The 21,627-nt window shown below is 35.6% G+C and overlaps 1 protein-coding gene and 1 non-coding gene across 2 annotated transcripts; one reads left to right on the forward strand and one right to left on the reverse strand.

Annotated features, from left to right (window-relative positions):
• The first annotated feature begins 4,001 nt into the window (after positions 1–4,001).
• LOC110648604 (uncharacterized) lies at positions 4,002–4,502 on the forward strand. Its single transcript, XM_021802888.1, has one exon. The coding sequence runs from the start codon at positions 4,002–4,004 to the stop codon at positions 4,500–4,502; it is 501 nt and encodes a 166-aa protein (XP_021658580.1).
• A 6,061-nt stretch (positions 4,503–10,563) lies between these two features.
• On the reverse strand, positions 10,564–10,671 carry LOC131172366 (small nucleolar RNA R71). The gene has a single exon (XR_009142846.1). It is a non-coding gene; the product is annotated as a small nucleolar RNA R71 (small nucleolar RNA).
• Between the last annotated feature and the right edge of the window lie 10,956 nt (positions 10,672–21,627).

Here is a 21,627-nt window from a genome sequence, read left to right on the forward strand (position 1 = left end):
ATCGATTGGCAACAAAATTGTACCTACTGGTCCTACTACTAGTTCAAACAAAAACCAGCCAGCGATTAGTTTTCTTTACGATCTCTTATTGACTAAATTTCAACCCAATTAAAAAAAAAATCAAAAAAAATGATAAGGTTATAAATTTCAATAATTTACAATTTATATTGTTTACGTTAATTTATTACACGTAGAATCCACAGGTGCTATAGTCCAAATTAACATTACCATTTCCCTTGGTTTAAATTTAACCATGAAATCAATGAAGCTCATGACAATCTACATATTATTATTATTGATATAATCCGTCTAAAAATCAAACCTGATGTACATTGGACCTGGCTCATCAAGTCCGACCTGACCCAATGGAGTTTGAATCAGATTTTGGGACCAGACATGCAGGCAATCTGACATCAACCCAAGATCGTCAGTTCCAAACCCGTGGAGATTGGTCAAATCAATTGACCAATTTACAGTTAAGCTGATTCTGAAAGAGCTCGAATTGTAAAGAATGAGCTCGGTATGACGCGAATAGAAGATAAAAGCTATTGAGAATGGTAAGTGATTATCACCCAGAATCACACTGAAAGGATAAAATCTTGTAGTGTTCGACAACACATAACTCAGTATTGGCCAATGCAATTCCCGGAATCATGCCATAATGTCTCCTATCACTGATATAAATAGGCCCGTAGCATTTACTCATGTACATTTTGACATTCATTCTCATTTTTTCATGGTTATATTTCATAAATATTCTAAAATCTCTCTAACTTAAATATTAAAGTGACTGTCATTAGATTACCAACTTGACCTTGTTATTAGTTTCAGGCAAATCGAAATCCAACCACATTCATCCGATGACCAAAAAATATCAGGTAACATCAATTATTATTAAATTTTTATTGATTTTTCTAAATTTTTAATATCTAACGAACTACAATTTTTTAAATTAGTTTTAATTTAAAAATGGCTATCAAAATTTTTTACTTAATATATTTAAAAAATTAGTTACATTTCTAGAACAACTAAAAATATAACTTTATTAAAAATAAAACTAAAACTCAATATATTTGTATATATTTCAAAGATAAGGAATTGCCAATTGCGTAAGAGATGAAACGCAAATGTGTTTATAATATTTGGATAAATTGCTTTTTAGTTTCTGAGTCATATCAAAATTAATAATTTAATTCTTGTGTTATTAAAAAAATTTTATTTAATCCTTCGCATTTGATTTAATCAATTAGTTGGTCTCTTTATCAGATTTAAATAAGATTTTATGTTAATCAATGAGATCAATGGAGAGAAAAAATTTTTATACCCAAAATATCCTTCACATGTCTCTCAGATATCCCTCTCCTTCCCATTTTTTTTCTCTCTGTCCCTCTCTCACGTTTCTTTCCCTCTCTCTCCCTTCTTTTTCTCTCTCTCCATCTGTTTCTCCCTTTCCTTGTTTCTCTCTTCTTATCCATTATTAAATCCTGAACCATAAATCACAAACAATAAAAAACCATTTATTATCCCACATAAACCGAGTATAAGGTAAGAGTACTAAATATAAAAATTTGTACAATCTCCCTTAAGCTAGCTTTTGGAATTAAGTTAAGCCAATCCATTTTCTTTAATGATATCAAAGCCAACCCTCCCCCTCCCCCCTTAGAGGTTGAGTTGGTCCACTTTTTTTATATGGTATCAAAGTTATGCCTTGTAAGCAGGGATGGCAACTGGTTGAGTTTTTGCGGGTATCCGATCCGATCGAACCCTAATAGGATGTGTTTGGGTAGTATATAATCGGATTTGGGATGGGTTCGGATTTGAAATTTAATACCGGTCACGGGTTCGGGTTTATATATTGGGTATCCATTACCCGAACCCGTTTATATAAATATTTAATTAAATATAAAATATATATTTTTTTAATAATATTTATAAATTTTTATATATTTTATTTTATATAAAATAAAATTGAAATATTTTATGAAATTATTAAAATTTTAAAATATAAATTATTAATAAAAATAATTTTTTTATATAGATTATTAATTAAATATATAAAATTAAACGGGTTCGGGTATTTTTTGTGTAATTACAATCGGATTTGGGACGGATTCAGATAGTTGAGAATAAATTTTAATAAGATTTGGGACGGGTTCGGTTTTTGAGAATATTAATCGGGTTCGGGTAGGGTGATTTTCGCAGGTACCCTACTTGTTGCCATCCCTACTTATAAGTCTAATCTGATCCATTTTTATTATATGGTATAAAGCTAACCCTTGTCACAATACAAACCATTCAGGGTTTGACTGGTTGAGTTTGACCCGATTTATTTTCTATACACCATTGAAACAAAATTCATAATCACAAATAACAAAACCTAATTGAAACAAAACTCACAATCATAAATCCATCATCGCAAAACATGAGAGAGGAAACAAAACCCACAATCACAATTAAGGTTGAACCAGCCTGATGTTCACTTTTGCTCTCGCTACTGAAGGGCTTTTGTTCTTGTCAGTCCTTATGAAGCCACCAAATGCTAATTAAAAGGAGTGAAATGCTAAGTGCAAGCAAATTTTTGAAGATAGCAAACTCAAAAGATTACTATTGGTATGCCAATTCCCTCATCTTAGCCTCTTTCGATTGTTCCACCACCATACTCCTTTTTCCAATGATCATGACCACCAAATCCTTTCCGATCGAGTAAGGTGATGCATTGCCTATGTAAAGAAGTTACAATGACAATGTTAAGACTGCAAAGAGAGTTGGATTTGAAGTGCTAAGAGAGAAGGATTTGGCGAAGCTGTCACCAAGGCCACGGTGGTCAAGGTTGGAGATGGAAAGGATTGCGTATCTAAACGCTTGAAGTGGTCGAGGTCATAGTGGTTGGTGGCATTTCATCTGGCTTTTCAAAGGGCATGGCTTATACTTTCTTGCTCATTAGAAAAATGGGTTTTAAGAGAGAGGTGTTTTGCGAGAAAAGATTGGGTAAAGAGTGGAGATGAGGGAACCTGGAGATGAGCTCTGGATCTTGGATTTTTTAAAGGAAGAAAGGAAAAGTTGTAGTGTAGAGTCTAGAGTTACGTTAATTGAACTCATTAAAAGGAAATAGTAGTTTGATCTTTTGTCATATTACTAGTTAAAATGAACAGAAGGAATTGGTTGATAAAATTAAATAGGAGAGACTAAATAAAAATTTTTTAAATAATATGAAGATTAAATTATTAATTTTTGCATAATATAATTTGAGCCGAATACACCATTCCACACTTAAATTTTATTAAAAAAATCATAACACTCTGAACTTTTAAAATATCATAAACATCTCTAACTCTTGTAAATTTGATTTAAGATATCCTTTAAGATCAAGTATGAATTCCAATCACGCTGATATGGTAATTAGTTAACTAAGATTTTAAAGTATTTTAATTTCACTTTTAATAGAGTTAAAATGTATAAGATATATCAAAATATCAAAGTGATATGAGAATTTTTCTTTTAATAAAATTTAGAAATGAATTTATATATTCAGTTTATAATTTAACAGTCTTTATATTATTATTTATCTTTATATTAGAGAAATATAATTATTTTATATTGTATAATTCATTAATTATTATATAAATAGTATAGCTTTATTGAATTAAAAGATAAATTAATCATATAATATTTTCCCCCTATTCCTAGAAAGTGGTGGCCTATACAGACTTTTCACCCGGACCCATGAAAGACGAGACGGGAGAGTGCTTCTTTTTCACGGCCAATGGATTTGGAGTTCACTTCGGGAAACGTATTAGTCTTCATTTTCCAAAATTCCATTCAAAGCACGCACTTTAATATCTCAAAAGGAAAAGAAAGAGAGTTTCAAAATAGATCCCAATCTCTCTCTTTCAAGCAATTCCTCAAACAACTTCACTGGCATATCATCATAACATTGTAACAATTTATATATATTTCAAGAGAGAGAACTCTGAGAGACAGACAGAGAGGAACCTGAAAATATGGCAACGTTGCAGAAGTTCAAGCTGTTCGCAACGCAATGCGGCGTGGCGCAGAGTCCTACGCGAAGTCCGAGAACAAGTCCCGTTGTTCATCTCCGTCGCAAGAAAACCACCCTCCGCATGCTGCTCAGCCGAAGCTCAGGCTCTAGCCGCCTGTCACCTCCCCAAAATGAGCCACCGCCGATTCATCGCCAACCGAGAATCCTTGCACCGCTTCCAGAGAAAAAGAGAGACACTTTAAAGGACCTGTTCGTGTCGTCGCCGCCGCCATTTGAGGAGGAAGAAAACAAAGGCAAGGTTAGAGAGGTGATAGGAAGCAAGTGTGAAGTTTTCAAAATGAGAGTGAACGGTTTGTTAGGGGAACCGGCCGGTTCGCCTAGACCGGGATGGATCGGTTTTAGACATAGGTCTTTGATAAGGAGAGCTTGGCGCCCTCTGCTGGTTGCTATTCCAGAGGAGGCGGAAAATGAATTCGACCCACTTTCTGCTGTAGCAAAATAAAATTTCCTTGAATCGAAGATTGTGTTTTTTCTTTCTTTTTTAACCTTCTATATTTGCCAATATAATATTTCTAATAAATTTGCTTTGTTTGGTTGAAGGAATCAAAAGGAAATTTCTTTCACTTTTATCATTCTTGGCATCGATTCCTTTATTTTCTAGCCAACCAAACACTTTTCATTTCCCTTCCTCTGTGATTTCTAAGGGTGAAACATTACTTGCATAACGTTTGTTTTTGTTGGTTGGAAGTTAACATCAAGAAAAATTGGTAGTTGAAGAGAGAATAAGAAATTAAATTGGTAGTTAAGTATGATTAATCAGTTGAAAGGCATAATGGAATGATATTCAAACAATGAGTGTGGGATTTTCAAAGTTGAAAACTTTACATCCTGTTTGGATAGAAAAAGTGAGTTGGAAGAGGAGACCAGATACCATCTGATATAAAAAGCAGAAGGTGGAGGAAAAGCAGAGGATGAGGCATCTTCAAGCAAGCAAAAGCTAATTTCAAGATGCTCTTGAGATATTATTGTTCTTGTTTTGGAGAGCCCGGAGCTCATAATATTAATGTTAACAATTTTACTAGTTATGCAAACTCCTTTATAAGTTTAGAATCAACAAATCTATATCATAATTCCTAGCCTCTCAAACTAGTTTATGAGCTATTTAGCTTGAGGTATGGTTTTCTTGCTTTAATATAAAGACTTTATTCTATATTTTTGTTTTAAAAAATTATTATATCATTCACATTTTCTTTTTTTGGATAGTTTAATCATTTAGCCAAATAGAAAGATAAAGTACACAGTGAATTTAAAAACTTTGAATTGTAAATAATCATACCCTTTAGCTTGTTTGATAATGATTTATTAGGTATAGGTATAATTTAAAAGAAATATAAGATATGTTGTCAATTTGAAATTAGATCTTAACATTTAAAATGTTATAGAATCTATAACTTAAATTAATCAAAATTTTAAGTTAAATCTAGTACGTAAATATTTTTCTGTAAATTTCGTTATTTTTATACAAAACATTTATTAAGTAAATAAGTTAACAAATTAATTTTTATAAATAATAATTATTACTATGTGAATTCTAAAATATTCTAAAATGGTCAATAGTTTTCTGGTCAATAGAAAACTAAACCATTTCAAGGAAATAACTTCCTCCGTTCGAAAGAGGAAGCCATTACTTCGACAATTTTATTAAAATGTGAAAACACTTATATATGTATGCATGACATAAATATATATGCTATAGCAAGTATGCAAATCTAAGACTTACACACAAACACAATTACATAATCACATAATATAAGAAAAGAGAAGAATAACACAAGATTTACGCGGTTCAACCGTAAAGTCTACATTCTCAGGTAAGATAAGAGGAAAAGTTTTATTATGATAGAAAAAAAAAAGATACAATCACTCAGAACTCTCAAACTCTAACCCTAGTGTGTTTTCCGAATATCTCACAACTATTTCGCAAATGGCAGAATATTACAATATTTATATTAGTCCGTGCCCTTTGCTACTACTATAAACCTTACTTTTTATTCTAATCGAGTTATAGCACAAAGTTTTCAAGTCGGATCGAGTCCATAAAAGGCATATCCAAAATTCAAGCTATATAAAAAATAACAACATATTATTATTATTATAATATTTGTCGCAAGGTATTTTGCGGAAGCCCGGACGAAGCTCTTCACCGAAGTGGGAAAAGTGAGGAGTCGCCACTCTAATTTTGAGGAAAATTAGAGAAAACCATTTTGTGAAAATAAATTAAAAGGAAACCACTTCAAAAGAGAAAAAGAGATTCTAGGTTCGGGATCCGTATACGGGCGGAGAAGGTGTTAGGCACCCCGCCTCATCCCTCAACGAGGGTAAATAGATTTAATATTATGCTCTTTATAAATTAAAAAGATAATTAGAGGGTTGGGATAGGGATAATATTAATCCTTTGTGCATAATAAAGGAGTGTTCTATATTTCACTTATTTTGGGTTGCCCAAGAATACGAGTTCGTGAGATGGCCCTTTAGTGAATGAAGTTATCTTGCATATTGGAGTTGTGTTATTTTAATTTTGATTTCGTTAAGAGAGCTCGGATAAGAAGTTTCTACCGATCTCTAGATATGTTTTATTAAGAGTTTTAGGTGGGAGATTTCAGATAAGAACTCTCCTCCGATCTCCACATATTTTATAGAGGTTTTGGTTGAGAAACGGGTAAGAAATCTCCCCCGATCTCTTAGGGTGTTCGGTTTAAAAATTTAAATGAAGGATCTCGGATAAGAACTCTCCTCCGATCTCCGTGTTTTATTTAAATAAGAATCGGGTAAGAACTCTCCCCCAATCTCTTAGAGTGTTCGATTTAAAATTTTAAATGAAGGATCTCGGATAAGAACTCTCCTCCGATCTCCGTATTTTAATTAAATGAGAATCAGGTAAGAACTCTCCCCCGATCTCTTAGAGTGTTCGATTTAAAATTTTAAATGAAGGATCTCGGATAAGAACTCTCCTTCGGTCTCCGTATTTTAATTAAATGAGAATCAGGTAAGAACTCTCTCCCGATCTCTTAAAACGTTTGTGATATAAGATCGAACTTTTCACCGATCTCCTAGGTGATTACCTTGTCCGAACTCTTTGGCCAGCTATGTCCGATCTCTTTCAGTTACTAGTCTGGGATCCGATCTTATCTCGATTCCCGCTCTATTATGCTATCTCTTGGACTCATTTAGTAGCCCGACCTCATAACTTTTTCCTCTAAGCTACTATTCAACCTTTGGTTATTTTTATTTGTTCGAAAAAAACTTTCACGTTAAGATACTTCTAACAATATTTTATTAAGTTACCTACAAGTTGCTCACAACCAGAACACTTATTTTCAAAGGAAATGAAAACTAAGGAGAAATAAATAGAGTTTACGGACGAATATAAGAAGTAAACATCGGGAAATAACTATCGGTCTGAATAATCTACATTGGGATTTTAGTGCAACTGAACTTGATGGAAATTTGAAAAATAAAAATAGATAAACTGAAACACGAGCATCCAGCGAAATAATAGTTTAGACACTTACCTGTGGGAGCTTGAGGATCTTGAGCTAACTCTAGTGTCCACAAATCTTATAGAGGTGGAAGCTGATGGTCCAGGGACTAATGCTTACTTCAAAATAACGAGAACCAGGTCAGAATGCAGATGAGCCGAAGCGACGGTAACCGGGTCGGAATGAGATCAAGCTTGGAGATTAATATGCTGGTATTAGGGTGATGAAGATGAAACTGAACAAAAAAAATAGTATCGCATAATAATGAACAGACTAAAAATGAAGAATTTCAGGGTCCAAAGCTCCTTTAATGGAGATACTTAAGAAAACTAGTTTCTGAAGTTTCTCGAAAGCTCAAAATGGCAAAGTAGCAAGACTGAATTAGATTTCAGAGCCTTTCCACTATAATCACCACCACCTTTTTTTTGCCCGTCCCTTCTACAGTATTGCATGCAGGTATTTATAGGGAACGGGTGCTTCTAATGAAGGTTCAGGATCTCTCCTGTAGAGACAGAAGGTCTGAATTTCAAAGGACATGATCCGATGTCTGAGAATTAAAGAGAATCAAAATGGACGGTTGAGATCCTATCCAGAATATCCGTCCTTTCTCTTCCTAATCCAACGGCTTAGGATCTTATCTTACAAGATGGATCCGAGGGCTGGGAATGAAAAGCGCCTGATGCATACATTTTGCATAATCATTTAGGTTTAATTTCATAGCCATTTTATTTGATTATTAGTCACTTTTAGCTAATTTCATTAGTTATTTAGTTAGTTTTTCATAATTGTCAATTTTGGATTAATTTGTAATTTTTACTTTGTTTTGTAGGAAAAATGGTGTTTTTGAAGGACTGAAAAGAAATTTTGCCATTGAGGAGTGACTTCTACAGCCAAAGATGTCAAAAACAAGTTTTCAAGTGGAAATATGCATTGACAAAATTGCGCATAACTTGCCGCATAAGCTATGCAGATCCGCATGAGGAGAAGAAACACTGTTCCAACACCTACCGAATTGTGCATAAGGAGAGTGCATAGCTTATGCAGATTCACGCCTCCCTTATGCAATCTCATGGAAATGTGCATAACCTATGCGCCAAGTCATGCAGTTTTGCATAAGTGAACCAGAAACAGCCGAAAACTGCATAAGGGACTGCATAACTTATGCAGTCCACTTATGCAGTCCCACAAAGATTTCATTAATGAGCTGGCAGAAGATTCCCTCAGAAAATCCCTCCTAAAACACACCATTTTAGGGCTCCATGCCAGAAAATGCTATAAATAGCCCCATTTCCCATTTTAGAGAGGGGGGAAGCAAGTAGAGGAAGAAAAGGGATAGGGGAGGCAGCAGCTGAAGAGTCACAATCATCTCCCACTCCATTTCCAACCAGATTTGGAGATTTCTTTCTTTTCTTACATTTTTCCTACATTTCTAGTGTTTAGTTTCTTGTTTCTTAGCTTAGATTAAAGCTTTATTTCCTTATAAACTCAGAATTTCTTGTAAACATTATGGATAGTGAGTAGTTTTACTTTGATTCTGGAGTAAGGGATGTAATATTTAGTTATTTTTGTGGATTTGAACTGGGTTAGTCCCAATTTAATGAATTTATGAGGTTTAATCCATTTCTTGTGTGCTTATTCACATGCTTAATGAAGGGCCCCATTAAGTTATGTTCTTAATCCTTGGTTGAAGCACCGAAAGGAGAAAACCAAGTGATAGTTAATCAAGAAATTGGACTTAATTAACTTAGATCTAGAAATAGACTAAGGGTTAAGAGGGTTTTAATAGATTGATTAAAGAACCTAATGGGTCTTGGTTAATTTTAACTCCACGAAAGTAGGATTAAGTTAATTAAGGCACTCTTTGTCTCACTCAAAAGAGTTTTCAAAGGATTTTAGAATTAATCTCCTTTAAACCCATAAATTTCATGGATTGGGCTAGCTAGGGAAAATCCCAAAATGACTTAAATATGAACCCTTAACTCCAGAATCGTCTTTCATCAATTATTGCTTGGAATTTTACTTTTGAGTGTTTAGTTTAATCTCATTTTATTAATTTTCATTATTATCAATTTCTTTATTTTGCGAATTATTAAATTAGTCATTGTTTGAATTTAGTTTTGCATTTTCATACCTTATGCTTCAATTTCCTAAATTTCTTTTATTAATTTGATTAAAATACAATTTTAACATATTTTATTTTACATAAAAAATTCAATCATTAACACAACTCGTGGGAACGATATCTTTTTCTATACTACTTGAACGACCCGTGCACTTGCGGTTGGGACACATCAAGTTTTTGGCGCCGTTGCCGGGGAGTTGTTTGTTTAAGATTGAATTCTTGTTTATTTTAGTTGTTTATAGTTTTATCTTTGCTATCTTTTCATTTTATGTTTGTTTGTTTTTTTTTTAGGTACTCTTAATCTTTTATGAGAAGAGCTAGAAGCACAAGTGATACATCCATATTATTTAATACTGAAATTGAGAAGTTTTGTAGAGCCAACAAGAAAGAAACTAGAAGAGGAAAAGAAGCATTGAGAGCAAATTAAATCGAACAAGAAATGGCTGAAGAAAGAGTTGGAATTGGTGGTGGTAATGCTGGAAATAATCGAAACAATGAAAATGCAGCTCATGGTGAAGAAGTTGTAAATGCTAATGTTCCTAAGGGAAGTATGATGGATCATGCATTTCCTCATTTTGATGACTTAAGAGAGAGTATAGCAAGACCAAGAATTGATGCAAATAGTTATAAGATGGATTTTGGAGTACTACAAATGATTCAGAATTCTCAATTTGGAGGTCATCCTTCAGAAAATCCTCATACTCATCTTAAGAAGTTTGTTATAATCTGTGACATGCAAAAGCAACCAGAGTGTCTGATGATGCAGCAAGGCTAAAATTGTTTCCATTCTCTTTGAAAGATAGATCATTGGTTTGGATTGATTCTTTAGCTCACAACTCAATTACAAATTGGGAGCGACTCACCGATGCATTTCTTGCCCAATACTTTCCACTGAAAACTCAAGAGTTGAGGAATCAAATGATTGCTTTTAGACCAAGAGAAGATGAGACTCTTTATGAGTCATGGATGAGATGGAAGGAGTTGGAGAGACAATGTCCACATCATGCCATTCCTAAATGGATGATAAACCAGAATTTTTACACAAATGTCACTCCTGCTATCAGAGGAATCATTGATGCTCAAACTGGAGGGGAATTCATCATTAAGCATGAAGATGAATCTTATGAGTTGTTAGAGAAAATAGCAAAGAATACTCATCTTTGGAGTAGTCCAAGAGGACCAGCTCCAACTCAAAAGAGGTAAGCTGCTGGAATGTATGAGCTTGATCCATTCAACATGATCAATGCCAAATTTGATGCACTCACTAATGTCCTTGCTAAGAAAATGGAGGATTTAAGTATGCTAGTCAGTTCATCATCATGCTCTGGGAATTCTCAACAAGTTACTTATGCAGAAGGAACAATGAGCTATGGAGTAGATTATCCTTCATATGCTTGGAGGAATCATCCAAATTTTTCATGGGGGAATCAGCAAACTCAAGCTTTAACTCAGAACTTTCCACCACAACAACAAGGGCATAAATACCAACAACCTTGGCAACCACCACCTAGTTTTCAGCAAAAGAATGCAAATTCTGCACCTCTACCAAAATAGCAAGAACAAAGTTCCACCACAGAGGCTTTATTACAACAAATTCTTGCTAATCAAACTAAGCGTGATAAAGAGATGAGAGAGATGAAAGCAAGGCTAGAACAGATGCAAACACACAATAGGATGCTGGAAAATCAGATTGCACAACAAGCACGCTCATCAAGTACCAAATCTATGGGGAAACTTCCTAGTCAAACAGAAAATCCAAGGGAGCAATGTCATGCCATCACACTGAGGAGTGGTAAAATAATGCATACTGAGAAGAGTGAAAAAGTTGAGAAGAGAGAAAATGAGAAAGATGTTGAGAGAGATGAAAAACAAAAGAGTGAAAAAGGGAGTGCAAGAAAAGGTAAAGAGGAGGTTGGAGAGAAAGAAGAGAAATATATACCTCCAGAGCCTTACAAGCCACAGCTTCCCTTTCCACAGAGATTTCAAAAAGCCAAGATTGATAAGCAATTTGGGAAGTTCTTAGAGGTTTTAAAGAAGCTATATATAGATGTGCCTTTTATTGATGCTCTTTCCCAGATGCCTTCTTATGCTAAGTTTTTGAAAGAAATTCTCTCAAACAAAAGAAGACTTGAAGATTATGAGATCAGAGCCTTAATCGAGGAATGCAGTGCTATCCTCCAAAGGAAACTTCCTCCAAAGCTCAAGGATCCAGGGAGTTTTTCAATTCCATGCCACATTGGGGAATCATGTTCTATAAAAGCTTTATGTGATTTAGGGGCTAGTGTAAGCCTTATGCCCCTCTCCATCTATGAGAAGCTCAACATGGGAGATCTTAAGCCGACCCACATTTCTCTTGATTGGTGAGATCAATTAAGTATCTGAAGGGATTTTGGAGAATGTGCCTCAAGGTTGGGAAATTCTACATACCTGTTGACTTTGTCATCTTGGACATGGAAGAGGATGCTAATATCCCAATCATTTTGGGGAGGCCTTTCCTAGCTACAGTTGGTGCTTTGATTGACGTGAAAGGTGAGAAGCTTACTCTCAGAGTCGGAGAGGATCATTTAGTCTTCAACATTGGCAATGATAAGAAGAAGCAACATGAAGATGTAGACTCTTGTTTGAGAATTGATATAGTTGATGAGTTAGTAAAAGAGCACTTTAGAAAGAGCTATCTGAAGGCTTCTCTTGGAAGTTGTCTTATCCATGAAGGGAGTATCAATGATGAAAATCCAAAAGAGGCTGCATTTGCACAACATTTAAAGGGTAATCCACCTTGTCATATGGCATCAATCTTTCAATTTGAGCAAGTGGAGAAAAGTGAGGTCAAGCAACCATCTCTCAAAGAAAAAGATACACCAAAGGTTGTCAAGAAAGAAATGGTCGGATTTTTAGACAAAGCAACAAGGATCTTCTCATGTGATGGAAAGAAAATGAAGTATAGATTCATTGAAGCACCTATTGGAAACAGAGGCAATAAATTCCAATTCCAGCCACCATGAAAAATGACAAAAGTCCAGCTAAGAACTATAAATTAGCCCTCTTGGGAGGCATCCCAAGTCCTTTTATTTTTATTTTGCTGATTTACTTTTACTTTCATTACTTTTGTTTTTATCTTGAATCTCCCCAAATTCAATTTTTGACATTTGTTGAATTTTGTCCCTTGTAGATGTATTTCAATGGAGGAAGGTTGGTGAACTGCTGGGGAGTGACCCTTAACCTGAAATTATGTTCTTTAAATCTCCTAAAAATTGATTGATTTTTGCTGCATAACCAGTGCAGAGTCTGCTACCTGGTTTTATGCAGAGAGGAAAAATGAAATCTGCAGCAAGGAAAGGTCTACAGCAGTTGAATTATGTCCTTGGGTTGCTACCTGGTTTATACAGAGCAAAAAAATGACATTCTGCAGCAAAGAGGGTGTCTGCAGTAGATGGCTTACGTTCTTGGTGAGGTTGGGTGTGTAACTTTTAAGTAAATGTGCTTTTAATGTTAATATGGTGGTAAGTGAGCCATTTTTGCAGTTATGAGCTTATTTGGGTTGTGGGATTTAAGGTGGAAATGCTGCATTTTTCTTGGCATGACTTGGGGAGTTCATCATTTGTGAATAGATACAACTTTATGCAGATTTTATTGAGTTTTAATGTGCTAAATGTTGATTTGCAGAATTTGAGTTAAAATGGCATGGGTCACAAATGCCTTTTATGCAGGATCCATCTTCTACAAGCTTGTGTGATGCATTTTTGATGAACTTTGTATATATTGATGTGTTTTTGGTGAAAATTTCTCATGGTTTATGCTTCATGGAATTATATTTCTTCATTCTAGGGTATTTTTCACACTTGCAAATCATGTTCCATTGCAATCTTAATCTTGTTGAATTGTGCATAAGCAACTGCATAGCTTATGCAATCCTGCATAACCACAATTCTTGCCATTTTCATTCATATTGCAAAGTGCATGAGAAGAGTGCATAGCTTATGCAACTCTGCATAGCCTAATTTTGTCAAATTTCATATTTTTCGAAACCTGCATAAGCAGAGTGCATGACTTATGCACATTTGCATAACTTCAAATTCTTCATTTTCTCTCTCTACCAAAGTCTGCATAAGGAGGGTGCATGACTTATGCACTTCTGCATAACCAGAAACTCCAAAAATCAAAACCTGCCGAGGGGTGCATAAGCAGAATGCATAACTTATGCACTTCCGCATGACCAAAAACTCTGATTTTCTCTCTCTGCCGAGACCTGCATAAGGAGGGTGCATAGCTTATGCACTTCTGCATAACCACCAACCCCAAATTTCAAAACCCACCGACAGGTGCATAAGCAGAGTGCATAGCTTATGCACTTCCGCATGACCACTCTCCCTGAAAGTCAAAACTTGCCGAACAGTGCATAAGGACAGTGCATGACTTATGCACTTTTGCATGAGCTATTTCTCTGAAGTCCAAAGCAAGCCGGAACTTGCATAAGTTAGTGCATAAGCTATGCACTCCTGCATAATCAGTTTTTCACACCTTTTTATTACCCATCGAAACATGCATAAGAGAGTGCATAAGTTATGCACAACTCACTTTTCACTTATGCAGTTTTTACACAAACCCTGTTCAAATCAAATTTGTTTTCGGCACCATTTTTCCCACCTCCACCTCCCGATATTCCTGTTCACTCCTTTTTTTCCCCCACGTCCATTTATTCCGGCATTACCTCTCCTCTTCTTCTCCACTCCTATTTTCGCCGCATTTGCCCTAACTTTTCTCTGCATCTTTCACTTTGTGCATATTTGTCCATACTCTGTATATATTTGCATGCCTCTACTGGTGGTTGCACATTTTCCCTTGCTCATCATCATGCAGCAGCTTTGAATATACTGCATAGGCTATGAATACCCTTATGCAAATATTTTGCATAGCCTGTGTAGTCCTCTATGCCACTCATGCAGAACCGCACAGCTTATGCACCTGTTCTGGACAGCACTTTACTCTGCATAACCTGTGCAGCTTCTTATGCATCCCCATTATATCTTGAATTCTCATCTGCTCCATACCAGGTAACTCTTTCTTTTTGCTCTTAAATCTCACAATTCCTGGTAATTTCTGTTTACTTTGAGTTTTGATAATGCACTACTTGAGACATTGAGGACAATGTCTAATTTTGAGTTTGGGGGTGCACATTTTGATTTTTGCTTCATTTTCACATTTTGAGTATAGGAGCATCTCATCCCATTCCATTTACATATATTGTAAATATTTTACATATACATCCTTACATACATATACATAATACATTTACACACACATTATACATCACTTAGAAATTGTACACATTGCACACAAATAGACTTCCTCCATTTAGTTAATGCATTACTCATTTTTAGGAATCATGCATCATGCATTAAAATCTTTTGCCAAATCCCTTGAGTATTGAAAAGCTACCTATGAGAGTGATTTGACTTACCTTTAGTTGGGCTTGTGGATTGAAAGTCTCCTAAGAGGTGCAAGGTTTTGAAGTGTCTATCCCTTGCCTATATCTTCTTAGCCAAAAAGCCACCCAACTAGTCCTTTAGAGATTGGAGTGTTTAGAGGGAGTTATTGGATATAAGGTAGTCAAATGATGTCTCACCAATCCTAGAACAAATTTTCTAAACCTTTCAAGGCGAAATACCAGCTTGTACTTGAAAAGAGAGATGATTAGGCATTCTTTGATTTAAACCTTCTCATTTTAAACCTTTGGCCCTTTTCCTAATTAAAATTGACCCTTGCAAACCCCTTTGAGCCTTTTTACCCCTAATTTTTCTTGAAATCCTTATTGTTACCTAGCCAATGAACCAAACACTCCAACCTTTTTCATGAGAATAATTATTTATAACATTAGGTACATAAAAAAAAAAAGAAAAGAAAAGAAAAAAATTCAATAAAAGGGAGAAGAAGTGCTTGTCATCTTGTAAAAGTGCTAGTATATGTGCTTTTCACTATTGTCATTCAAAATGAAAGAAATCCACCCAAAGTATTAAAAGAAATGAGTTTGGGGGTGGCATTTTTAGGGACAATCATCAAAAGAAAATGCAAGATACAAGTTTAAAGTATCAAAATGTCCCTCCATTTTTATGTGTTTTGTAAACTATGCTAGCACTTGACAATTCTCATTGTGTATTTCTCTCCTCCATATATAAAAAAAAAAAGAGAAAAAGAAAAAAATAATAAAATAAGAAGTGTACCTTATGTTGTCAAGATTGAAAATATTCTCATGCTTTGAATCCTTTTTACCCATCTTTCTTCTTAGCCTCATTTTGAACCCCATGGCCCCATTACATCCCTAAAAAGACCTTTGATCTCTTGATAGTACTTGCTACATTAGTGGAGATGGGAGTAGGGAATTTGCCTATGGGATTGGAAAACTATTCATTCATTCATTCAATTCCATCATTCCATATAGAGACACTTTGACTATTGATTGTCCTAGAATTCCTTTTGAGCATGACTCTCTTTTGATTGGTTGGTTTGGGGATTTTGAATGATAATTGACTTGATGGCTAAGCGGTGAAAGCTTGGATAAGCATTAGATTCTTTGCATTTTGAAGGATGGGTATATGGATTGCTGGTATGGCTAAAGGTGTGTTAAGTTACTTTAATAGGTGATTTTCATAGCTCTTTGGATAAGGCACCCCTAAAAATTGCATCACACTTTAAAGTTTGCTTGAGGACAAGCAAAAGCTTGAGTTTGGGGGTATTTGATGCATACATTTTGCATAATCATTTAGGTTTAATTTCATAGCCATTTTATTTGATTATTAGTCACTTTTAGCTAATTTCATTAGTTATTTAGTTAGTTTTTCATAATTCTCAATTTTGGATTAATTTGTAATTTTTACTTTGTTTTGTAGGAAAAATGGTGTTTTGAAGGACTGCAGAGAAATTTTGCCATTGAGGAGTGACTTCTACAGCCAAGATGTCAAAAACAAGTTTTCAAGTGGAAATATGCATTGACAAAATTGCATAACTTGCCGCATAAGCTATGCAGATCCGCATGAGGAGAAGAAACACTGTTCCAACACCTCACGAATTGTGCATAAGGAGAGTGCATAGCTTATGCGATTCACGCCTCCTTATGCAATCTCACGGAAATGTGCATAACCTATGCGCCAAGTCATGCGATTTTGCATAAGTGAACCAGCTTAAAAGCGCATAAGGGATCGCATAACTTATGCGATCCACAAAGATTTCATTAATGAGTTGTGGAAGATTCCTCAGAAAATCCCTCCTAAAACACACCATTTTAGGGCTCCATGCCGAGAAAATGCTATAAATAGCCCCATTTCCCATTTTAGAGAGGGGAAGCAAGTAGAGGAAGAAAAGGGATAGGGAGGCGGCGGTGAAGAGTCACAATCATCTTCCACTCCATTTCCAACTGATTTGGAGATTTCTTTCTTTTCTTACATTTTTCCTACATTTCTAGTGTTTAGTTTCTTGTTTCTTAGCTTAGATTAAAGCTTTATTTCCTTATAAACTCAGAATTTCTTGTAAACATTATAGATAGTGAGTAGTTTTACTTTGATTCTGGAGTAAGGGATGTAATATTTAGTTATTTTTGTGGATTTGAACTGGGTTAGTCCCAATTTAATGAATTTATGAGGTTTAATCCATTTCTTGTGTGCTTATTCACATGCTTAATGAAGGGCCCCATTAAGTTATGTTCTTAATCCTTGGTTGAAGCATCGAAAGGAGAAAACCAAGTGATAGTTAATCAAGAAATTGGACTTAATTAACTTAGATCTAGAAATAGACTAAGGGTTAAGAGGGTTTTAATAGATTGATTAAAGAACCTAATGGGTCTTGGTTAATTTTAACTCCACGAAAGTAGGATTAAGTTAATTAAGGCACTCTTTGTCTCACTCGAAAGAGTTTTCAAAGGATTTTAGAATTAATCTCCTTTAAACCCATAAATTTCATGGATTGGGCTAGCTAGGGAAAATCCCAAAATGACTTAAATATGAACCCTTAACTCCAGAATCGTCTTTCATCAATTATTGCTTGGAATTTTACTTTTGAGTGTTTAGTTTAATCTCATTTTATTAATTTTCATTATTATCAATTTCTTTATTTTGCGAATTATTAAATTAGTCATTGTTTGAATTTAGTTTTGCATTTTCATACCTTATGCTTCAATTTCCTAAATTTCTTTTATTAATTTGATTAAAATACAATTTTAACATATTTTATTTTACATCAAAAATTCAATCATTAACACAACTCCTCGTGGGAACGATATCTTTTTCTATACTACTTGAACGACCCGTGCACTTACGGTTGGGACACATCAGCGCCGAACCTTTCTTCTACTTTTGATCCAAGGGCTTGGGGTTCGTCCTTGCAAGTATGATCAATGGTGGAGATTGTGATGTACAGAACTGCCATAACTGTTTTTGGCGTCTATCAGCAATGTGGGCAATTCTGCAAATGAGGTGTGCGATGAAGATTTGCTCATGCCTGCAACGCTTTAACTACCTCGGCTCTGATTATGTAGAGAGTTATTGGAAGTCATCTCATCCTCTCCGTGCTTTCCGATCTCTATTCCCTCTGATCTTTCTATTATGACCCTCTTCTTTTCCGATCTTTCTCATATCGGGTCCCTCATCGCTTCCCGATCTCTCTCATTCTAGAACTTTCCTCTTTATCCGATCTGCCTATGTCAAAGCAATTAATTCTTCGGTTACCGATGCATCCGCTTCGGTTTCTGTATGCAATAAATGCTCAAGCCCTATATATATGCACCAGCAAAAAAAAAAAAACTCCTCCACACTTCACTTCTCCTCCTTCCATTTCTCCATTTCTCCTGTTCTAGCTTCTCCGGTGACAATTCCGATCATAGTGACTGCTTTTGCTCTTTTTCCAATTGTTTTCTTTGCTCCTCGACTGAAAATTTATGATTCCGGCGATAGGAGAAACATGGGAAAAATATCTGATGACAGTGAAGGAACCGGACTAATTTACCGATCAGGATCGAAAACGACGATCGTGCTGATCTCGAATCGGTCCACCAGTATAATTGGTGGGCCGATCTCGGGCAAGAGTACTGCTAATTTCAATCTTAATGTCGGTGACCACCTCTTAAAGTTCATTTGGCTCCTCATTACATCAAGCGTCCCGACTGCAGCTCGGTTCTGGTCGATGACATTGACGATGACTCCACTCACCATCATGAGAGTCATAGCCACCCCATCTGAGCTGCACATCTATCCGATGCCTACGGCTGGCTTTCTAATCAAACACATCTTTTGATTCAGCCATAAGACTAGGCTTTGACATAGGTCCTTACTAGGTAGGATGTAGTGCCGATCTTTAGAGATCGCCCAAATGATGTAATCTGACCTTTAAAGGTTCTCTTAATGATGTAATCGATCTCTTGAGATCGCCTAAATGATGTAATCTGACCTTTTGGAAATGAAATGAAATTTTATTTGAAGGTTATTATTTAATTATTGCATTGGTTGTTTTTTTTCGATCTCTGATGTGCATATCCGATCTGATCTCTAACTAAATCATCATTAGCCGATCTGTGGCTCTGAAAATTCACACAATCCGATAACCCTAGCTAGCCGATCTCATTTTATTCGATTTTAGTATTGTGTTTCTGGAACCTTCCCGTGATGTGTCAGGAAAGCGGGTCGATTCCGCTAATCGAAGCGCCGCTTGGGGCTTCATGAGCATTAAATGCTTAGACGGGTATAAATAGGGGGAGGATCAATCAGTTGCTCCCTTATGTTACTTTCAGCACTTTGCTAGCAATTTCAACATTCTCTCTTTTCTTCAAGTATTTCCGACACCGATCACATTTCGGTAAGGGTTTTGATCCTTTTCTTAGTTAAACTTCTTTGGTTTCTTTGAGAATGAGCGACGCTGAGGGTCAGAGAGCTGTGAGTTCATCTTCTGTCCACTTTTCATGGACATCAGACGAAGTTGAGGTAATTAGGCCAAGTGGGCGATCTGAACCTTTTGCAAACCCCGCCCCAGCTCGTGGTCGGGTGGCTCAATCCAAACTAGCCTCTACTTCGAGGAACGAAAATCTTCCCATGGATGAGTTACCGCCGGTTCTCCAGGAAACCGATCTGCAATCCATTAGTCAATAGTACAACTTTCGGCCTGACTCTTACGAGCTTATCAGATACCATGGCGATCTCCAAGCTGATCACTTCTTTGAAGAAAATGACGCGATCATGGTGTATGAATAGCAATTAAAAGCCAGGCTTGGGTTCTCACTTGACGACTTCTTTAAGGCTGTTCTGAAGTTCCACTATGTATGTGTAGCCCAAGTGCATCCAAACTCATGGCGGATTCTGGTGGCTTTTAGGGGCTTATGCCGAGCCAAGAAGCTCGAGCCTACAGCGAAGGTTTTCACTGAGTTGCATAGACTTTCCCGCTGGAAGGATGATGAGTACTGGTTCTTCCAAGCCAAGCCGTACTGCGGGCTTTTTACTAACCTCCCCTCTTCACTGAAGAACTAGAAGAACCGATTCTTTATATTGAGGAATAAGAACCCGAATGGCTTCGAAGTTTTCCCACATAGCTGGCAATACCTGGTCCCCTCGGCTCCAAAAAAGGCTCTCCCTTCTCTTCATCTTCTTCTTTCATCTATTCCAAGAGATTAGCAAATAATCTCTTGAATTGAAAATACTAGAAATTGTTTCTAGTGTCCTGTTTACATCTTTAATCTCTTCAAAGGCAAAACTTGATTTTCTAATTAATAGAAAAAGCTTTAGAAGCTGTTCAAGGGCTGCCATAGGTAAACTTGGTGTGGACAAGCTAGAGGGGCAACATCTAGTGTCCTGAAAACGCATCCAAAAGCACAAATACACTGCAGTGCATCAAAAGGTTAGTGTTTTTGTTCTTGATCTAATCTAGGGTTTAAAAATTAATCTGATTAATTTTTAAATCTTAAATGGCAAATACAGATCCAAAAACATATTAAAAGTGTTTTAATATGTTGTTTATCATTAAAATCAAATAGATAAAAATAAATCTTGCATGATGCATGTGACTCTAGGTGAAAATTTTTGAATTCAATGGTATAAACTTGTGTTTTTCATGCTTCCGCTCCTTCAAACTACTCACTATCCATGATATTTACAATAAATTCTAAGTAAATATGGAAATAAATCTTAAATCCAAGCTAAGAACTAAGAAACTCAATACAAGAAAGGTAAGAAAATAGGAAAGAAGGGAAGAAAACTCCAAATCTGGTCTAGAAATAGAGAGGTGACGTGTTGCTTTGTTTTCTGACTCTTCCCCTGCTGCTGCTCCTTTTTTTGTCTCCTCCCCCTTTCTAAAATGAGATAAGAGCCTATTTATATCTTTTTCTGACAAGTAGCCCTAAAATGGTGTGTTTGATGTGTAGTTTTCATGAGGAAATCTTCTGCCAACTCATTATGAAAACTCTATGAAACTACATAAGTGGACTGCATAAGTTATGCAGGCCCTTATGCAGTTTTTGGCAGGTTTTGGGCCCTCTGTGTGAAGCTCCATAAGCAAAGAGTAAGTCTGCATAATTCATGCAGTGACTTATGCAGATTTCGACAAGAATGAAAAAATTGCTTCTTCTCCCTGTGCAAAACTGCACAACTTATGCGACAAGTTATGGTCAATTTGGCCACTGCATACTTCAACTTTCAAACTTGTTTTTGATATCTTTGGCTGTAGAAATCACTCCTCATTGGCAAAATTTCTTTTTTAGTCCCTCAAAAATATCATTTTTCCTACAAAATAAAGTAAAATTACAAATTAATCTAAAAATTGACAATCATGAAAAACTATCTAAATAACTAATAAAATTGGCTAAAAGTGACTAATAATTAAATAAAATAGCCATGAAATTAAACCTAAATGACTATGCAAAATGCATGTATCAAATACTCCCAAACTCAAATCTTTGTTTGTCCTCAAGCAAGCTTTAAAAATATAATGCAATTTTA

This window comes from Hevea brasiliensis, chromosome 13 (assembly GCF_030052815.1).
Source record: "Hevea brasiliensis isolate MT/VB/25A 57/8 chromosome 13, ASM3005281v1, whole genome shotgun sequence".
Lineage (NCBI taxonomy): Eukaryota > Viridiplantae > Streptophyta > Magnoliopsida > Malpighiales > Euphorbiaceae > Hevea > Hevea brasiliensis.